The following is a 21,260-nucleotide window of genomic DNA, read 5'->3' on the forward strand; positions in this document are numbered from 1 at the left end:
TTTAAAACAATTTCAGGATTTCAAAAAATTTCCTAGAACAGAACAGAAATTTAAGGGGTTCGGACCAACGAAACAAATGAAAAAGAGATTGCGAAAGATAATCCTAGAAAAGTAGATCACAATTATGAAAAGGTAGATCAAATATGAAACTAATTGAAGTATGCATAGAATGCAACAACTTGGTATTTTTGAGTTCAGGAGTTTGACTTTTTCCACGAGATTGATAAAATGAATTTTTTGAAACAGCTTTTTAGAGCCTTTTCAAAACTTTTCATCTATTTCCAGAAGTTTTTTATGGTCCAAAAACTTAACTCCTCCAGTTTTCCAGTTTTGGATCAAGAATGCAACTGAAATGGTTCATACAAGCGAAAATGAACACTTTTGATGCATAATAGAAATGTTTGAAGTTAGTAATCGCAAAGTATTCCATTAAAAGATTTTTTTTTTGAGTTTTTCAATTGCTTTAACTCATGTCTGGGGGCAAAGGAAATTTATTTAAAGGCGTATATCGTGAGAAATATGTTTTTAAAAAACCAATTTTGAGATACTGTATCATAGGCACATGCATTTATTTGGATAAAAATAATATTTTCTGCTGCTGGTACGACGATGTGTCCTTTGATAAATTTTCGGCGCAAGGTGCATCGCCTCATGTCAAAAGCAATATAACTTTTATATTTCAGTGAAGCCAACTTCAAGAACTGATGTTGAACTGTGTTTGAAGTTTACAAAATTAACGAAAAAAAAACAGAGAATGTTTGCGGACAGTCAAATAAATATATGACTTTCCAGCAGTACTGTTATAATTAGAAATTGCCAATTTTTTATCAGTAAAAACTGTTTGTTCTGTGAAGTGTCGTAATTTTTCAGGTTGAACGTTCTTTCGATGTTTCTTGATTTCTAGTTGTTTCCTCTTACCCTAGAATACTCTGACTCAACAATCACCCCATTCCAGAAATCAGGGTTAACGTATCAGAAATGAAAAACATCTCTGTGTGTTCCAGGTCCCTCATCACCCTCCTGCTCGATAATTGATTCAGACTGTGTGTATTCATCAACATGACAACATATAGTCATCGTCCTGAAGTGTGTATACATCCGAAAAACGTAGAGCAAATTCTTGTGTTGTGACACACACAACCATATCTGAAGAAGCTGCTCCATTAAACGCCATCAACACACTTCCGATGGGTCCTTCCGGCGTGATAAGTAGCAAATGGCTACATAAGACTTCAACACCTCCTCCGTCCGATTCATCAACTCATTCACTCTCCGAATTTCTCCATCGTATACATCCGTTTCATCTATACCTGCTTTTTTACAATTCAATTTTTTTCCCTATGTCAACTGTATGAGATGACAATATGTTGCTATCCTTCTATATACTGTCTCTCCTCTTTCTTGCCGAATCCAGAAGATCCATTAGTAAAATCAGTCATGACGAAATCAATCAACATGTGAGAACAACTCTAAGCTGTAAGACATAAGAAATTGATAGGGGGGAGCCAATTTATTTTATTGCAGCCGAAGGGATTGTCCGAATCGGACACCTTCATCCCGCGAATCCTATTATTGCCCACGAGCCAGATGTATTAAAGATGTGTGCTGATGATTTGAAAAAGAGAAATATTCTACCTCAAAACTATAGTCTAAAGTGAGAGAAAAAGTTCAATAATATGAGTCATGTCCCTATTGTAGCGTTTTTACAATGGAAAGCTGCAACAAATTTTCTGGCGTTGAGCATGCCGCTTTTCTGCACTATATCAAAAATGCTTCTGTTTATTTTGGACCAGGGTGTAATAATGGTAAGATTCGAAGACTATAGGGAATGTATTACAGTACCAGTCAATCAGATACAAGAAAATGTATTTTTCAATTGGTTTTAAACCTTTCCATGAGTTTCCGATCACCTAGAAAACTTTGGAGGGTGTAAAACAGACCTAAATTGAAAACTTTGCATTTACAGAATTTTTCTAAAATTCCTAGTTTTAGTGCTCTTTACCGATTTCTGGAAGACATCCCGTTTTTGTACTGAAAATGTGAAAGAAGTGTCTTTCCGAAATCGGAAAATAGCTGGAAAACTAGGAAATTTCAAAAATTATGTAAACTCAATATTTTTAATCTAGGTTGGTTTAACGCACTTCAGAATTTTCCAACTGGTCGGTTACTTCACAGTTGAGCTCCAGCGGCCTGAAAATGGTCAGAATGACAGAAAATACATTGAAAAATACGTTTTTGTAAATCGAACTGAATATAAAATGTTTTTTCTCCAGAAATGCTAGTGATTGGCCGACTAGCGCCTAGATGGAACGTTCCAATTATTGCTCACATGTCCGGAGACGACGCGCTTTCTGATCGGGTTCAATTTCCAACACTTGGGTCTGTGGCGCTAACGTCGGCTAGTGAAATGGCAAAGGCTACCGTAACCTATCTTAACTTGAACAATTGGGATCAGGTGAGTGGCGGAGCAATTATGCGTTTTCTTGGGCGACAGGAAGGTTTTATTTGTTGTGGGGTAGAGAAAATTGAGAGAGAATTGATCTTATCCGTATCCAATAACTTCTGTGTACTATGTCCCACTATAAATACCCTTTAGCTGGTCTCGTAGAGAATTCCATTTGTAAAAAACTATCCTTTTCTCCAAAAAAATAACTATGCTTGCTCTTCTTGTCTTCTTACTCGTGTTTCTTTTCTGTGAAGGTGAGAAATTTGAAATCTTCGGTCTCTTCTCGTTTGATCCCTGTATCACGTCTACTACTAATCGAAAATCTTGCATTAACTTGATTATTTTTGATACGTGCCGTCCGCGTCTGTCTGAGAATCATCGTCAGTGACTCAACACGCCGGATGTAGTCATTGGGCCAAATTGAAAATATATTAAAAATATATAGATATACACAAATATCAACCAGCTATAGCCGAATACGGGGAGAGGACTTCAAAACGGATTTGAAGGATTATAGACTAATCTGTTATTAGTCGTCGTCGTCGATGAGCGGCTTGTTTTTAGACACCCCTCCTCCCCGGATAGCGCCGCAAACCGATTAGCGCCACAGATAGCATATATTATACAATTTTAGATTGGAATAGTGAGACCGAGCACTGGGTATGAGAGGCTATCTGTATACTCGCTCCAGCACCAAATCAAGAAACGCGATATCAATCTTAATGTCCTCATTGACATCGAACCATTCAGCTCGCCAGAAGAAATTATCGCTTCTGGCAAGCTCACAACTCTTCGCAACCAGGCTAGAAGTAAGTGGTCTCCTCATTTTCGTTATCCGTGTAATATTTGCTTCAGTCGTTGTCGTAGAACTTGGTATGGACATCCACACGGTCACAAACTTCATGTTGGCCGTGCACAGAGCTGAGATTAAAAGCGAGGAGTTTGTGTTTGTAATCCCATGGTTGGCACATGTAAGAGATTTCCTCTACCGTAATCCATCCTGAATTTTTTCAGCAAAACGATCATTATCCGTGGGAAGCGACTAATGTGGATAAACAGGAAGTAAAATCCGCTTTTGAGAATACCATTATAATAACAGCACATGGCTATGATAAGAAATTTTTTGACGAGTTCCAATTGAAATTCAGTACAGCTACTGGAGTGCTTGCCAATCACGTGAGTTCAATTTCATCTTTTTTTGTTACAGTACTGGTCAATAAGATACAGCCCAACAAGTTTAGGACCTTCTTAATATCATACTTGAAAACGGACCTAATCAGAGCCCCTCTGCCATAAACTCTTTCAGAATTGATATTTGTATTTCGTAAACAACTGAATCTGATATGATAAAACTCGTGTAGTTTTACAAAATGATACCATTTTAAAATCTGTATCTTGTCTTTGAGCAGAGGTGCAAACGAGACAAGCCCAAAAAACAGGCAGCTTGATTTTGGCAGTCTGACCAAAACTAGAACATTGGTCAATTGAACATTGGGACATTTTGTTACAGAAGTCAAGGGTCTAAAACAGACCTAGACTGAAAATTTTGCATTCACAGAAGTTTTTGAAAATTCCTGGTATTTCACCTATTTGCCGACTCTACAGTTCAGCTCTAGACTTCTGAAAACGGTTAAAATGACCGAAAATCAACTTAAAAATACGTTCTTGTATCTTATTTACCGGTACCCTATCATACAATTGTTTCAGTATGCCACATTATCCTATATGTCATTATATGATGCTCTGTTTCTTTATGGCTGGCTCTACGAGACGCGTTTGAAGATGGTGGTGGCTATAACGTTCACATGAATGGTTCCTTATTATGGTCGCGAATGACGAATCGACAATTTATTGGGATGACCGGTCAAGTTTTGATGAACAATAAGGCTATCAGAGTTCCATCCTATGCCACGTATCATGCCATCAATGGAACGTTGAAGGTTGCTACAGTTTCTGGGCTTCTATGAAACTGGATACATTTTTTTTATAGATTGTAGTGGAGCTAGGAGCCAAACTCAACGACCGTGGTGCTTGTGAGAAAAACGAGGACATGTGCTCAGAGCATGTAAAGCTAGTAAAATCAATTTTTGTGAAATCCCTTCCACTTTCAGGTTGCTCATGAAACTATTCAGTATTATTGGCCATCGGACAGTGGAAAACTGCCACCTGCAGTTCCAAAATGTGGATTCACAGGAGCTGACTGTGATTATAGACCCTATTTTATTGGAATCAGTTTGATTGCGTTTATTCTGACTGTTGGACCACTCTCCTATTTCATCTTCCTGAAACAGTAATCATTTTCAAATTAAAAATACATTTGAAAATCACGAAATTCAGGAAAGAACGGCTACTGTATGATATGACATGGAGAATTCCCAGAGAGTCGATCAAACTACTAGAAGGAAAATCTGTGGGTTTTAACCTATACATCTTATGTTTTCGGTATGATTTTCAGAGATCCGAGCACTCTCTAGCCAGTAAATCGCAAAGTTCTGGATCCTTCTCAGGTAGTATGAATTCTAAGCAAAATGGCCTGATAGCAGCAAAACAGGCTGTCTCCAATGGTGTTAAGCTTGCGATAAAGGTACTCTTCCCATTTAGAAAAATTTCTATAGTCTTGGTTTAGCGCTACCAACAAGTTCGGAACATCACATTTCCCAAATCGGAGCTCAAACTTTTGAAAGAGCTCAAGATATTGGAAAATGATAATTTGAACAAGTTCTACGGCATCTCGTTTAACCAACAAAACGAGTTTATTGTCATGTGGGTGCTTTGTTCTCGTGGTAGTTTGGAGGATATTTTATTCAACGACGAACTAAAACTGGGCAGAAATTTCCAAGTCTCGTTTGCCAAGGATGTTGTCAAGGTGTCAGAAGCTACTATTGTTTCTTGTATAATGGGATTTTAGGGCTTGAACTTTTTGCATACTTCACCGCTTTTGCACCATGGAATGTTATGCCTTCAAAATTGCCTTGTGGACTCTAACTGGACCGTCAAGCTGACAAATTTTGCTACAGAGCAGATCATTTTTGAAAAACTAGACCATAACGAGCTTCGACCATTTGTCAACGCAGATAGTGAATCCGCAGAAGACGTTCCAGACCCAACCAAAGATTTTGCAAGGAAAAGTGAGTCTCTCAAAAATTCTTAAATATTTAGAAACACGGTATACCTTCAGAATACCTCCAACAAGCTCCTGAAATCATTAGGGAAATTGTAACAACTAAAGTGATACCAGATGGGAGTCAAGCTGCCGATATCTATGCTCTGGGCATGGTCCTGTACCAAATTCTGTTCCGAGTCGAGCCATTCCATGAAAGAAACAAGAGCATCAATAGTAAGCCAGCTTTTCTTTTTCAAAATTCTATTTTCCGGTTTCCAGAGCTAATGGAAATGTTGGCTATGGCCAATGACGACGATCAGTTGATTCGTCCCACTTTCCCGTCATCCAATACAGGAGAAGGGTATAATTTGCAGGTAACCTATCATTATTTTCTATTTTCTGTATAATTTCTTTTAGTTACTATCCTGTATTGAGGCCTGTTGGCTAGAGATTCCAGAGATGAGACCACCAATCAAAAAAGTGAGGACTATGGTGAATGCAAATTTGAAATCCACGTAAGTCCGAAATAATAGTTGCTTCACATAGGGTTTATTCAGTGGAAAAGGATCACTGGTAGATCAAATGATGAAAATGATGGAGGAGTACACTGCCAACCTAGAGAACATGGTCCGTGACCGTACAGCATTATTGGAGGAGGCGCAAAAACAAGCAGATCGTCTGTTGAATAGCATGCTACCCAAGTAAGTGGGCTTTGAAAAATTTTTAACTTTCAAGTTTCTATTCATCTACTGTTATTCTCTATTATTCAGCACCTCCACTCTATGCGGGTTGCCGTATACAGAAGCATCGATTTTCACACGCCATGATGCGCCTGTGCAAATCTTTTGCAACTGTATACGGCGATTTAGCAGACCATATTGCACCTTGTGATTGTTAAGACTGTTTGTGGCCCTTGAAAAATTATGATCAAACCTTTAAAAACTTTTAGATCCATCGCTGAAGATCTGAAAGTGGGAAAGCCAGTTCTACCACAGTTGTATAGTTGTGCTACCGTACTTTTCTCGGATATCCGTGGATTTACAAGAATATCATCGACATCTACGCCTCTTCAGGTAACCAAAAAACTGACAAGGGGGCCTCAACGGCTAGAAAATCCAGGTTTTGATCAAAATTTCAGGATAGGTTTGAAATATCTTATTTAGACACCCCTAAAGATCTTAGACCCCACTAGCCCAGTTATTAAGCCTATTATGAAGCCTGGTCTTTCAGGTGGTCACATTCTTGAACGACATGTTCAGTGGTTTCGATGCAATTATAGCAAAACACGATGCTTATAAAGTGGAGACTATTGGAGATGCTTATATGATTGTGTCTGGTGTCCCCACGGAAAATGGTAACAATCATGCACAGAATATTGCTGATGTCGCTCTTAAAATGAGAGCATTCATTTGCAATTTCAAACTAGCGCATCGGCCAGAGGAGCTAATGATGGTCAGAATCGGTTTCCATAGTGGACCTGTGGCAGCTGGCGTTGTTGGCCTCGCTGCGCCCCGTTACTGTCTTTTTGGAGATACTGTGAATACAGCATCCCGGATGGAGAGCACTGGAGTAGCTAATAAAATTCAGGTTTTGCCTTCCCCTCTTTTTTCAGAGTGCTTTTTTCACACTTTCTTTTTAGATATCCGAAGGAGCGTATAATCTTCTTCATTGCTTCTTCCCGCAATTCCAAATGGTGGAAAGGGGGAAGATTGAAGTGAAAGTGAGTAGATTTATGGTTTTGTTGATTTCAAGAAATCAATTAATTTTCAGGGAAAAGGAGAGTGCCTGACGTATTACCTCGAGGGTAAAACCGGAAAATTATGAGCGATGACCCCCGAGTTAACCAGCCACTATAAAATTTTCCATTTATCCTTCACAATATTTTACGTATTATATACTTTTTGAAATTTTTAGTCATTTCATGAGGATCTCTAATAGAACTAGTCATTTCTTTTTTTTTGCAATTATTATTTATTTCACCTCCAAGCTAAATAAAGCAATCAATAAAAATATTGCAATCGTTATGTATTATGTAACACATCATTTTTTTGGGGCCATAAATTAAAAAAAAAGAAGCACATGTAAGCGTTATTATCACAGATTCTGCGAGTTGTAAAGCAATGAAAAAACGTACTAAATGACTAGATTCGGACCTAATCCCAATTTTATACTAGCTGCCGTAGCTCAAAGATTGTAGCTCCGCGTGGATTTGCTTCGTCCTATCTGCAAGTAGTTTTAGAATAAGCGGAAGTACAGTACCGGTCAACAAAATGTGCGAAAAACATATTATTCCGTTGATTTCTGGTTAGTTTGATCATTTTCAAGAGTCTAGAGCTTGACTTTCAAACTTCTAAATGTTTTGAGAATAATGGAGGTTGTAAAACAGGTCCAGACTAAGAACTTCGCATTCACAGAGTTTTTTGAAAATTCCTCCTTACCGCCGGCTTCTGAAAAACAGTTTTTCTCATGTTTTCAGTACAAAAAGGGCAACAAAAGAGCGTCTTTCATGAATTAGGGCAATCTAGGTCTTTTAGGCACACTCCTTACTTTACAACCAAGCTCCAGACTTTTGAAAATTGTGTAAATCATCAGAATTAACTAAAAAATACAGTTTTTAGAACCTTGTTGACCGGCACTTAAGCTTTAAAACAACCCCAAACATTAAACTTACAGCTTTGGTCTTCTTGGCCTGGATTGAGGTACGGAGTGGCTGAACACTAGTGGTAGTTGTCGTAGAGCTATCTTTCAGAAGTGTCGAACGTTCTCCATTTGTCACTTGAACTACAGTATTCGTCGCGTGAGCTGGAGTTTGGTTATAGTGAGTCAGTTCTGTTCGAAGAGCACTTCGTCGATAGTTGGTGCAGAACTTTCCGCGTGACATCTTATTAATGAGCATTTTCATGATTCGAATGAATCCTGCAAGATATTTTGTTTTGTTTTAGTTTTCTTGTTTCCGTTTAGAGGTCACACATGACAAATTGCAAAAATTTTTCGCTTCTTTTAGAAACACAAACCTTCCCGGAAGCTGTGTGACATCAAAGCATAAAGAATTGGATTCAGGCATGAGTTGGTGTAGGCAAGCACTTGGCTGGCGATTTGAACGATGACCATGATGACTCCGTGAGAGATGACGAGTGGTTCTGGATAAGCGAGTCCCGACATGAAGAAGCAGACGTTCAGAGGAAGCCAGCAAAGAGCCCAGGTGATGAGGACGCAGAGGACAAGGCGAGTTACCTGAAGATGGAGATTTCAAGAATAATTGATTACAGTACCAGTCAATAAAATATACAACAACGTCGTTTTTAGTAATTCCGTTACTTTATTTGTATTCGGAGTCTGTAGGGCAAATAATTCTTAGGGTACAAAAATTTTAGGGTAATTGGGGCTCGAATCAATTTAGGATACGAAATTCTTAATGTGGGGGTAAAAAATACCTGAAAATTCAAATTTGAACATATACCAACAACAAAAAAACAGGTGAATTCTGTACCCTGAATGAATTTGTATACCTTTGTACCCCCACACCGTTGTACCCTACGAATTATGTGCCAGTTTGGAGCTCGGCTGTCAAGTTTCCGATAATTTTGAAAATTTTATTTAGGAGAGCGTGGAACAGTCCTAGACTGAAAACTTAGTATTTACAGACTTTTTTCAATAAAAAGCATCTGTGAATGCAAAATTCTCAATCTAGGTCTGTTTTGTATCCTCAAAAACTTTCAAACGGATCGGAAACTTTAAATTCGAGATTCAGACTCGTCAGAATGATCGAAATTAACTGTAAAATACAGATTGAATGGCACTGTAATCAGGCTCGTATAGGATATATTACTTTTCTCTTTGCAGCAGTTGCTTCTGGACGTCTTCTGATACTCGAGCTATCGCGATTGGCGACCTTAATTAATAATAGTTTCCCTTTCCGTTTCTCTCCTAACAAACTAACATTTCTGCCAGCCACTTGAGAATTTCCAGGTCGAGGCATATCCCACAACTTTCTCAACATCAATCCATAGAGAATCACAGAGATTCCAAGAGGAGAACGTATCCGAATAAGTTGAACGTCATGAAGTATGTTCTTGCTACTGCTGGTGTGGCCTCGGCGGTCGCAATGGTCAGAATGGCGCAGGTCGAGCGTTTCTCCAGAATGAAGTCGTAAACATAGATTCCGTGCATTCTTCCGACGGGGATCTGAAACGAATGTGCTTTTTTTTCTAAATTTCTTTCAATTTACGAACCTGCGAACAAACAATGATTGTATAAAGGATGAACAACGCAATCATAGTATTTCTTGGTGTTCGAACTGTGATTGATTCCACTGGATAAACGACAGCCAAGAAGCGATCAAGAGCCATGAGCGTCAATGTCCAAACGCTACAGTACGCAGACGTATGCTAAATAGGAGGCACTTATATGGAGAAGAAAATGTAACACTAGCCAATAACTGACCTGGAAAAAGTTGATCATCGAGCAGGTCCATTCTGGGAAGATCCACGTTGGTACAGCATAGTCGATGGCAGTGAATGGGACGCAGAGAAGTAAGAACATGAGATCAGAGATAGCTAGGCCTGGAAATTACTGTTTTTCTAAAATCTCTATCAGAATGAGGTCATCTGAAGAAGGCATGCCATCAGAACGACCGTAAAGCCTGTAATGAAAAGTCCCCCCAAACTGTTAACTTTAAGCTAAATTATATTGGTTCCTTTGAATGATGTAAAAAATTTTCAACTAATAATATATTTATCATAATATCATCAATATTTTATTGGTTAACAAAGTTTCGATATCTCTCATAGGAACCAAGCTAACTGAGCTCAAGGTGTACGCATAGATTGGGCTCCTATTAGAGCATTGACGGTCTTTGGAGGTCTCTATCAGAAGACTTTTTTGAAACCGAGAAACATTTGGTCACTTTGAGGATAGTTGAATTTTACTTCAGGTTTTATAGAGTTTCAATGGGAAGATTTCGAATTTCAGGATTTCTGAAAAAATAATAATTCTTTCTTATGACCTATCCTACATTGCAACTATTCGAAATGCCACCTACCAATGATAAGAGTGTTGGTAGAATTCCTCATCTGCCTTCCAAACGCCACAATGACAACCAGAGCATTTCCAATCAGTCCAATCATGATAATCAGCGCGAAGATCGACGGAATGATGATCCCAATCTTCCTTTCAAAGCTGATAGTGTCATCGTAGATTCTTAATCGAAAAACGTGTATTTGTAAAGATCACTTTACATGCACGGTGTAGTCTTACTTTTGGAGATGATCCATCTCCTCCTTAGTTAAATTCTCAAAACCCTCCATGACCAAGTACGACAGTTACTTATACTGAACTGTAAATAAGAATTAGAGCAAAACTTAGAATAAAGAAGAGAGTGAAAAGAGAGAACCTGCAGAAGAGAGAGAGAGAGAAAAAAGAGAGCTGACTTTTCAGTCACCATTCGGGTAAAACAATGGAAGGATATAAAAAAAGAAAAGGGAAAGAATGAGAAGGGAAGAATAAATCTTATTTTTCGAGGAGGCCTGACGCTCCCGATGAATTATGAGCCAACATTGCTTAGAAACCGTCCGCGTAGCCAATGAGGGAGAAAGAAGATTGACATCTCACGAGCTTCTCAAAATGAAAAGTGGCTCTTTTTCTTTCTGAAATGAAGTGGAAAGAAGTGCAGAAAAGATGAAATCACGAGTTTGATGGGGTGTACGATTGGAATGACGATTGCGGGGTTGGAAGACGAATGAATGGGCTCAAGGCTCTCTATTCCGCGAAAGTGAATCCTAATGGGATGGATCCTTCTTTGCAGAAAAGGAAAATTCTGCAGGAGCAACAAAAAAAAAACAACAGGAAAAATGCTCTCATGCCCAGAAGAAAAATCGAAAAAAGACCCGCCAATTATCCTCCGGAGGAGTTGAATATTGTCGAATAGTCAGTCAATAGACAAAAATCTTCTGTCAAGACATATAATTGTTCTTCTCCTCCTCTCCTCCTCGTCTCATCCTTTCCCCTTTTTTGTGCCTTAAACCCTTCTCTCTCTATATTAGTTTTTTTTGTCCAACACTGTCGTACGGCTCCTTAGTCTTTCACACTTGTTTTTATAGTAGCGTTGTTGAGAAGAGCACACGGAATTTTTTCCGGCTTTTTCTCTTCCTTTACGCAACCCTTCCGAAGAAAGACATCGATATATAGACACGCAAAAAAATTGGATTAGTGCGCATTTCTTTTAGTATGGGGCGCAAATCAAATGCCGAATCTGTTTGATGTTTCAATTAAGCAGAGGAGCCTTCCCGTAGATGCACACACGACGACGTGACTGGGATTCAGAAGAAGCGGGAAGAGATGGGGAGGAAGTGTGTACGGAGCAGAAAAAGAGCAACACCGGGACGTGTGCCAGGGGCCCACTGATCCAATTTGGAAGCGAGTAATAGATATTGAAAAACAGATATCATCATACATAAAACGGGGAAGTGTATCTAAAACAGGTGTTTCTAAAGAAAGTGAAGATGATGGTAATGATGAGCAATCAAAAAAAAAAGTTCATTATGTTCGTCCCACTCCTTTTGAAACTCGGATTTCAGAAAATCAATTTTGGAAAAATCAAAATACAAGAAAAATCATAGTTATGGAAAAATTGGATAACTGTATTCAAATTTTTCGACAAAAAATAGAGCAGCAAAAAGCAAAAACTCTACAAAAAAAAAAACTAGAATTCTCAAAGAAGATAACCCTGCCCCATTCACGAATTCCTAACAAAGGTGCAACAAAAAAAAAACTTGAAACTCTATTTTTTCACCGCCTGTGTGGGAAAACGAGGAACTTTTGTTCGAGCCTCCTTGAGTGTGAACTTTTTGAAAAAAAAAGAGAACGGAATTTCCTGAAAAAAGAGAAATGGCAACAATAAGGAAAAAACAGACTATCAAATACTGAAATAGCCGCATCTACAAAAAAACATACGTCTGACGTGGATGATGCGAACGAAACGGCGAGAGGTCGAGGTGATGCTTCTAGGAATAGCCCTCGGGGCACTTCTTCTGTGTCTCTCCTTTTCGAGATGTGTACCATTAGGAAAAAAAATAGAGAATGGTGTGACGAGTCAGAGGTAGAGCACAGAAAAAAGAGTGTAAGACGGTGTTGATGGATTGGTGACAGTTGGTAATATTTGGTGTGGTAGAAAATTTGTAAACGATGGGAGAGTTATTTATTATAAGAAGGAGAGGTCCCGGAGCATCCACAAGTCATCTAGGTTGCTGTAATAGATGAACACGAACCATCAATTATCTCAAAATTCCGGTTCATATGATGTTTACAAGGAATTGATTTTATGGGCCGCTTCCTTAACAGCTCAGCTACTGTAGCGCAAGGTGCACGGCCGAATGATGTCAAAAATGAAATTGTACACAATCATGCACCGTAACTCCACAATAACTCCAAAAAATCCGCAAAAATTTACAATGTGCAATTTTTTCTTAATATCAAAATGAAGATGTCATTAGTGGAGATCAAAGGGGAAAGTGCGAAGGCCAATAAAAAAGTTTTAATTTTTGTATTCACCAAGGTTTTCTGAAGTAAGAAAGGATGATGTTTTTTCCCAGAATCCTAATAACCTGTCAAATTGCTAGAAAGCATTGATCCACACAATCCAATTATTGGGATTTTGATAGAAAGATAAGATGTTTACCAGCAGGGCTGGGATTCTATGGTTAAGGGTTTTACGTTTCACAGATTCCAAAAAATCATGCTTGCAATAAGCCGGGCCAGGCTTTTTCTGAATTTTTGAGGCCCGGTTCGGAAAAAAAATTATCTGTCTTTCGAAATTTTTTCAAATTTGGAGTGCCCGGGCATTTCGAACAATTTTCAATTCATCTTCAAAGGATCTTCTACTTCTTCTCTTCGCAATGATTGTTTGGCGTCATAAGTGCCTGCCATTCGCATATTTATTTCTTTTTTTTAAATACAGTAGCTGCGTCTCCAGCTTATATTCTTTATGCAGCAACCAGAAACAGTTATACTTTTTCATTTTCAGAAATTATTCAAAAAAATCAGTTTTACTTTCTGAAAATCAAAGATTCTGAAGATTTTGCATTTAAAAAAAGTTTTTTAGTTCAATGTACCCCCACTTCCGATGGTTTTGTTTTTCTGAAAAAAAAAGAAAATTCCGTTCTCATCATAGATTCTCAGTGTGATCAACAAGTTTCTAGTTTGACATTTCTCTTGCTATCAACAACGTCTCCAAATCAGACGACCTTCTCGAATGGCACTTCCGACGTTGTAACCGGCCGATGATTAGTTTCTCGATGAGATGGGAAGGTCAGAAAAACTGTAGGAGAGAGATTTCCCAAGAGATCTATGAAAAACAAAGTGATAAACAGTCATTTGGACGTGTATGACGTGGTTGCTTGATTGTTAATCATGTCTAAGACTGAAGTTCAATTTTTTTACCTCGCTAGTTCAAGACGACGTGACCCGATTTTGGCGGCAACACACACACACACACACACACACATGTAATTAAAAGTATCGCGACCGATGAGCAATTATCGAAATGAGGGAGAGAGAACCCAATTTGACGAAAACCGAACAATACCGTCTTCTTCGTGTCCGCCTACTTTCTCTCCGTGACGTCGTCAACAAGCCGGCCTGCCTCCTCTCGGCTACTCAGAAACTTGTCAAATATCCGTTTCTCGTCAGCTACCTTTTTTCAAGGTTTACTTTGATTTCTTGCCACCTTTCAAAAATGAAAAGACCCTCATTTATGAAATTATTTGGCTTGGGGTTTCTGTTGCTGATTGTTAGAAAGATTGTGGTAGCATGTATGGCAATGTACATTGTGTGGCAAAACTGGGAAGATGTTGGATTCGAGAGATTGGTAGGGGTTTAGGAAGACAAAAATTTTTAAAACCAAAATTTCAGATCAAAAACCCTTCTCTACAAAACGCTGTCTCAGAAATGCCTTTCAATAAATCTGGGCTTGTTTTAATTCTCAACAGACATGCACTCAATATGACATTCAATTGGTTGTGCAACACTCAGAATATGCCAGGTAGAGAATTTGAAGTTTGTGAATTTTTTAGCCAGGATATTTAGAATGACCTTTTTGAAGATTTTCCAAATGTCAAGAATTCCGGAATTTCGGAATATTCTTATTTTCAAAATTTTGGATTTTCGGAATCTCACATTCTTATCACAAAAGCGCAAAAATTGATGAAAAAGGAAACATTTTTACTTGTGCCTCTGACTTACCGTAGTTCAAAAAACATATTTCCGAAAAAATATTTTGGTCGAATTTCTGGGAAAACATCCCTGCTTTTTGAAAGAATAGGAAAGTTTGCTGAAAAATTCACAAAGTCACACCCTTTTTTTTGAAAAATACAGTATCACTCAAATCATTTAAAGTATTTAGGTGTTCATGAAAACGCCTACATCGTAACACTTGACCAAGAATCTTCTTTTGCATTGAAGAAAACATGGCCAAATGTGAAACAAATCAATATTGTTGTTCCTGGATTAAAAGTAACTTTTTATTCACCCAAAATCCTTTCATAAAATTCGGAATTTCTTAGGATCCATTCAACTATGGAGATGGTTATTATCAATTGTTCTATCTATTCCGTGCCAATTTGGCAAGAGCTATTCTTCACCACAATAAATCATTCTGGATGATTCAGCAGGACACATTTTGGAATGACAGTTTGTTGAATGTGAGCGCTGATGATGAGGAAGTGGACATTGTGTTCGATCGAGCTTCTGATAAGGGACCATTGGTTGCAGGTAAATGCTTATCGAATCAGAATGTTTAATCCAATGTTCCTTTAATAGGCGGATACTACCACGCAAAACCCACATCTAACTCCAAGAACTATTTTGCTAAGCTAGCGAAAGACATTTCCTGGTGGTATGCTCCTGATAACGCCTACATGACAGCGATGTGCGAGGTTTCCGGGTTGGCAAAGTGTGGCAGATTATCCTTTGAGTGCGGAAAAAAATTTGAAAATTGTCACGTATTTAATGATTTTTGCTTTTTTAGCATGATCACCAATTGGCAGTGGCTACAGGGATCATTGACAGGGGTTCCCCCAAAATTCATACAGTTTGATGGGGAAACAAAATTAGGCGGGAAACTTGCCAAGGTTGGTGTTTCTTCAGTTTTAGTTTTAGTTGTCAACAACTTTTTTCTCGATAACTTTTTAAATCAATTTTTGTTTAAGATGCGGCAGATTGGTTTTTACTTTTTGGCGGACGGAGATGATCAATCTACGTGTAACATCACGTCAGTTGAAGTAAGTGTTATCTGCAAAGTGGAACACACAAATCTGACGGAGAGAAAATATTCTGATTTTTGCTTTGTGATTTCTACCTAGGTGAACAAAACAACAGTAGAGGCTAATCAGTATGTTTGAAACCGGTTTTGGTTTGATGATCAATAAATGATCACTTATGGGATATCCTTCTGCAAATATTGAAATACACTGATAAGAATAAAAAGTCAAAAATTAGAGAATAACAGTAACTGCGAGAAAGCATGATTACGAAATTTGAAATACGGTAAGCCCAGTATTCACTCTGATAATAGACGACCACTTTGTACTTGCGCTTCGAGCTCAATTATCTCGCTTTTTATGAGAGATATCATACATATGTCAACTGTATATCAAAATGCTAGTGCTATTATATAATGATGAACAATATTGCAGTTGACCACTGTTCTATATTGTTGATAGGAACCGAGATAAATTAACTGAAAGTTTTAAAATAGTGGCTTGTCGACTACAGTTTCCACGTTACCATACCTTGAAGATTTCAAAAACCGTGAAATTTACTGGCAGTTATACTATGGAAATCAAAAAATACCCTAGATAAAAAACTCATAGTCCAGGTTCATATCTAGGCTATGGTAGTTTTAATTCCGGGCTTTGGGCGACAGTCACCAACGTTCCGTTCAACAAGATTAATCAAAACGTATTTTTGGCCAATCGGATCATTTTCAGGAGTATAGAGCTTTGCTGTCAATCGGCAATTATTAAAAAAAAAACAAGGAGTTCTATAAAAATTCTGTTGATGCAAAGTTTTCAATTTAGGTACATTTTCAACCCTCCTAAGATTTCAAATTGATCAGAAACTTGACAGATGAGCTCCATAATCTTGAAAATACTCAAAATGGTCAAAAATTGACTAAAAATACATTTTTATACATTTTATGAACCGGTACAGTAAACTGTATAAATATTTCCAGAACACGAAATACCTCCTGGAATCCAAAATTTCCCAATGGGACAAAGTCGCGTCGTCAAGTCACAAACAATTCAAAATGTACCAAGACATCGTCGACACGTTCTACTCGACCTGGATAGGAGCCGCTGTCATGAATCACTTTATTTTACCCTACGCTCATTATTGTATGCTTTCCATGTAACCTTCTTCTGTTTTGTCTTCTTTTTTCTATTTGTCTTCCAAACGGTCTCTTTCCTTCACTTTCAGAATAATAACTTTAACATCGATAAAAATGAAATGTACAGGAAAACCCGAAAAATTCGGATGGAGAGCACGGTGCAGAGAATATAATGATAATGACGGCAGTGTGATTATTTTGATAAGAAAAAGTGAATTCACATGGTGATTAGGGTCGACCAGAACTGTGTGATGTTTCTTCAAAAGTTTTTTCCCTCTCCGCTTCGTTCTCGATCTTATTCTTCAATTTTTTTTTTCGAATCAGAAAAAAGAATTGATATTCAGATGCGACAGCCTCTCATTCTACTGGGTGTAGCTTTGTCTTTTTTGGCATTAGTGGAGTCTGGAGTTTTGCGGAGAGAAGAACATGAATTTGAAAAATGGACCAATGTTTTAGGAAATGGAGATGCTCCACCACCACCAAAATACAAGGTAATAGCTTGAGTCATAAACAATAACGGTCAATACAAAAACATATTTTTCAGTTGATTTTCGGTCATTTAGAATATTTTCAGGAATCTGGAGCTTGACTGCAAGTTCCCAATCATTTTGAAAAACTCAGTGAGAATAAAACATACCTAGTTTTTGCATTCACATGATGATTTGAACAATTTTTAGTTTTTCAGCAATTAGCCGATTTCTGAAAAAAATCAATTGTGGGCCGTTTTTGCACTGAAAACGAGAAAAACAGTTGTCTTTTAGAAATCGGCAAGTTGCTGAAAAACTAGGAATTCTCAAAAAATTCGTTGAATGTTTTCAATCCGGATCCGTTTTACACCCTCTCAAATTTTTGAAACAATGGGAAACGTAACAGCCACGCTCGAGGATCCTAAAAAGAGCCAAAATGAACAAACTCATTTGAAAATTGTGTTTTCGTATGAATATGTTACTGGCCGGTACGGTATGTAAAATCTTATATAACAAAAATAAGTCCGTTTCAGATGCTCCGGTATGCCAAAAAAGTGATCAATGAGCCAGAGAACCGAAAAATGTCATGTTTCTTCTGTACGTTTGCCGTGGATGGTGTACAAGCATTAATTGCGCAGAATTCCACAGATGATGAAGTAGCAGCGTTTTTGGTGTAAGTTTCAAAAACGCAGGACACTAACATACCCAAAAATTCGTGAAAACCTAGAAAGATGGTCCATACTGTCGAGTTTGAGCTCAATCACGTCAATTCTTATGCGAAATAAGAATCATTTGTTAACTAACAAAAAATTTATGATGTCATGAAATACATTTTATTAGTTGACAACTTTTTTAGTTATTTCACAAGAAAAACTGGCTCAAAGTTGACAATTAGGTGCCTTTCTATGACAAGTTTTACGAAAAAAAATATTTCGAACCAGTTGTAACTTTTTTTAAAGATTCAAAATTCTTTAACTTTTTCATTAAAAGGTTTGCCAATTGAAAGAATTTAAATCTTTAAATATGTCAATTTCCTCATCCCATTTAATTTTTTACAAAATTATCATTTTCCATAACTCCTGATTACTGATACTGAAGTAATCATTTGATTCAGCAAATTTTCCAGTAGTTCTAGCCTATCACAATTTTTTTCTAGTCAATGCCGATGATCTTTAGCAGAAACTCTACCTTATCTCTAGTTTTTAACAAAACAGTCTAGTTTCCGCACTTCGTGTCCTGTTTTCCCTACTTATAAAATCATTACAGGAACCTCTGCGATCTTTTTGACGTCGAACAACCGCATGTGTGCAAAAACATTATCTACGCGTTCAAAGATGAAGTCGTCTTTGTTCTTGAGCGTTCCGTATTTACTCCAGATGAGATTTGTGGAGCATTCATTGCCAACTGCGGACACTCGGACAAACCGTTGACTCATATGTGGAATATTTCTATTCCAGGCGGAAAACCACCAATTCGACCATGGCCTAAAATTCCAGACAACAAGCCAACATTCAAAGTGCTTCACTTGTCTGACATTCACATTGATCATCAATACGTGGTTGGTACGGAAGCCTATTGTCAGTTGGACAGTGCACTGGGCACATATGCGATGTGTTGTAGAGACTATAGTCAGGACTCGATGGGAAGACCGACTAATATGAAAGATAGTAAGCGTATAGACCCCTGGATTTTTTTCGAGTAACTTGTTATTGTCAGAACCAATCTACGTACCTGCCGGTCCATGGGGAATGCCTTATTTGTGCGATCTGCCTTATCAGACATTTGAGTCGGCTATGAAGCATATCAGCAAAACATTCAAAGACGTAAGCATTATCTATTATGATTTTAACAATAAACAAAACACAAAAGTCAACGCATTTAGCTTGATTACATCATTATCACCGGAGACTTTGAGGCGCATGATTCATGGGATTACACTGAGGACTTGACCCGTGAAAACATGAACAATATGACTAACGTGTTCCTAGAGTATTTTCCGAATGTTCCCGTTTACGTTTCAATCGGTAACCATGAAGGTGTACCACAAGATGCGTGAGTCAACATTTTCCGAGACAAAACAGAACTTGAACAGGCGGAAATTTTAGTATGGCTCCACACACAATGCCGGAGTATGACAAGAGAGGTCCACAATGGTTGTACAAAATTATGTCGGATATGTGGGCTCATTGGATTCCACAAGAGGCTCTGGACACTGTTCAATAGTAGGATGGAGGAGTTTTGGAAAGATAATTTTCAAACGTTTTCAGCCGCGCAAGTTATGTGGTCCGTCCTAAGCCAGGATTGAAGTTGATTTCACTCAACACGATTTATTGCTCAGAATTCAATTTGTAAGTTGTTTTAAGGAGGATTACTGTACATTGTTGCTTATTAACCGTAAGATCTGCGTATCCTACAGTATTACCTCTGATAGACGCTCACCCAAACCGTCAACTTTGAGCTCAATCATTTCGATTCCTGTAAAAGATTCAAAAAATTCATCAACCTATAATTTGTTTACCATATTATCACCAATATTTTATTTGTTCATAAATTTTAAAATCTCTTGAAAAAGTCAACAAAAAATTGAGCTCAAAGTTGAAACAGCTTCTATTAGAGGAAATACGGTAACCGTTAAGTCAGAGGTAACTTCTCGCAATTTCTTAGATAGTTAAAAAAAAAGAAAAAAATTAATAAAGCTAATTATAATGTTACTAATATTGTTTCGGTAAAAAATTCGAGACGAATTTGATAACACTGACAATTAGATGCTTTTCTATTAGAGGTTTTTAGTTTTGTGATTGCATTGAATTCTTTCTGGAACTCAGTTTCTTTTCAGCTATCTTTATGTGAACGAGGTGGACCCCGACGCAACATTAGAGTGGTTAATTGAGGAATTGGTCGATTCTGAGAAAAAAGGAGAACTCGTGAGTAGCAATGGTTTCAAATTTCACTATTTCTTCTTCTTCGAAAATTCTGTCGTTTTGTCAATTCTGTCATTTTTCTCATTTTCCCACGTTCTAAAGTGACCAAAGGTTATTTTGTTTCAAGGTCCACATCATCTCTCACATCCCTCCTGGCGACAACTACTGCTTGAAAGGATGGTCATGGAATTTCTTCGAGATTGTGAAGCGTTTCGAAAACACCATTGCTCAGATGTTCTATGGACACACCCATTATGACCAATTCATGGTTTACTACGATATGGATGATCCAAACCGCAGACCCTTCCATTTCAACTGGATCAGTCCCTCTCTCACCACGTATGATTTCCTAAACCCTGCCTACCGGATTTACGAAATCGACGGTGGTTACGAAGGCGCGACATATGTACGGGAAGCCATAGTGCATAGCAACGTTTCCAAAATATTTTACGAAATTTCAGACTGTGAAATCCGCGCAAACATACTTTGCAAATGTTACGGAAGCCAATCTTAAGAACAAGGAACCAGAATGGGTGCTTGAATACGACACTAAAGAGCACTGGCAACTTCCAGACTTCTCTCCACAATCTTGGGCGGATTTAAGTGATAAGCTTTGGACGAACACCACAATGTTCAGAGAATATGTGAAGTGAGTGGTAGTAGCCATGAAGTGACCTACAGTAGCCCGGAGTCCGTTATTTCTTGTTGTTTTCAGATTCTTCTACCGTAACCACTACAACAACGAGTGCTACACAGATTACAAATGTCGGTACACTTTCGTCTGCGACATCAAGAAGGGTAGAAGTTACGATGAGAGTTTCTGTGACCATTTGAAACGATGATTTATGATTCACCTTCTTTTTTGTAATGTAATAAATAAAAGGTTTGATTTCATGATGAGATGAAGTAAAGATTGTTTTTCAAGAAAATCAGATTAAAA

At 37.9% G+C, this 21,260-nt stretch overlaps 4 protein-coding genes across 4 annotated transcripts; 3 read left to right on the forward strand and 1 right to left on the reverse strand.

The window, feature by feature from the left end:
* Nucleotides 1-1,187: 1,187 nt before the first annotated feature.
* On the forward strand, nt 1,188-7,338 carry Cbr-gcy-9 (the record flags this gene model as incomplete). The annotated part of the gene is given in 21 exon segments (XM_045239147.1): nt 1,188-1,349; nt 1,506-1,654; nt 1,699-1,805; nt 2,274-2,455; nt 3,081-3,255; nt 3,302-3,411; nt 3,425-3,622; nt 3,668-3,681; nt 4,154-4,206; nt 4,229-4,389; nt 4,437-4,511; nt 4,558-4,736; nt 4,784-5,030; nt 5,073-5,312; nt 5,355-5,574; nt 5,625-5,950; nt 5,967-6,064; nt 6,107-6,250; nt 6,499-6,622; nt 6,780-7,136; nt 7,189-7,338. The coding sequence occupies 21 exon segments, from the start codon at nt 1,188-1,190 to the stop codon at nt 7,336-7,338; spliced, it is 3,471 nt and encodes a 1,156-aa protein (XP_045096178.1).
* Nucleotides 7,339-7,733: 395 nt separating this feature from the next.
* Cbr-npr-9 lies at nt 7,734-10,675 on the reverse strand (the record flags this gene model as incomplete). The annotated part of the gene is made up of 8 exons (XM_045239148.1): nt 7,734-7,772; nt 8,221-8,465; nt 8,564-8,783; nt 9,379-9,484; nt 9,568-9,734; nt 9,782-9,937; nt 9,978-10,111; nt 10,591-10,675. 8 exons carry the CDS (start codon nt 10,673-10,675, stop codon nt 7,734-7,736), a joined length of 1,152 nt encoding a protein of 383 aa, XP_045096179.1.
* Nucleotides 10,676-14,280: 3,605 nt separating this feature from the next.
* On the forward strand, nt 14,281-16,956 carry CBG17364 (the record flags this gene model as incomplete). The annotated part of the gene is made up of 8 exons (XM_045239149.1): nt 14,281-14,412; nt 14,457-14,586; nt 14,947-15,056; nt 15,107-15,320; nt 15,363-15,516; nt 15,571-15,673; nt 15,752-15,823; nt 16,777-16,956. 8 exons carry the CDS (start codon nt 14,281-14,283, stop codon nt 16,954-16,956), a joined length of 1,095 nt encoding a protein of 364 aa, XP_045096180.1.
* Nucleotides 16,957-17,276: 320 nt separating this feature from the next.
* Cbr-asm-2 lies at nt 17,277-21,162 on the forward strand (the record flags this gene model as incomplete). The annotated part of the gene is made up of 11 exons (XM_045239150.1): nt 17,277-17,429; nt 17,933-18,072; nt 18,666-19,066; nt 19,116-19,222; nt 19,282-19,451; nt 19,505-19,621; nt 19,667-19,747; nt 20,236-20,323; nt 20,448-20,753; nt 20,782-20,969; nt 21,036-21,162. The coding sequence occupies 11 exons, from the start codon at nt 17,277-17,279 to the stop codon at nt 21,160-21,162; spliced, it is 1,878 nt and encodes a 625-aa protein (XP_045096181.1).
* Nucleotides 21,163-21,260: the final 98 nt, after the last annotated feature.

Source organism: Caenorhabditis briggsae (assembly GCF_000004555.2).
Source record: "Caenorhabditis briggsae complete genome, chrX, whole genome shotgun sequence".
Lineage (NCBI taxonomy): Eukaryota > Metazoa > Nematoda > Chromadorea > Rhabditida > Rhabditidae > Caenorhabditis > Caenorhabditis briggsae.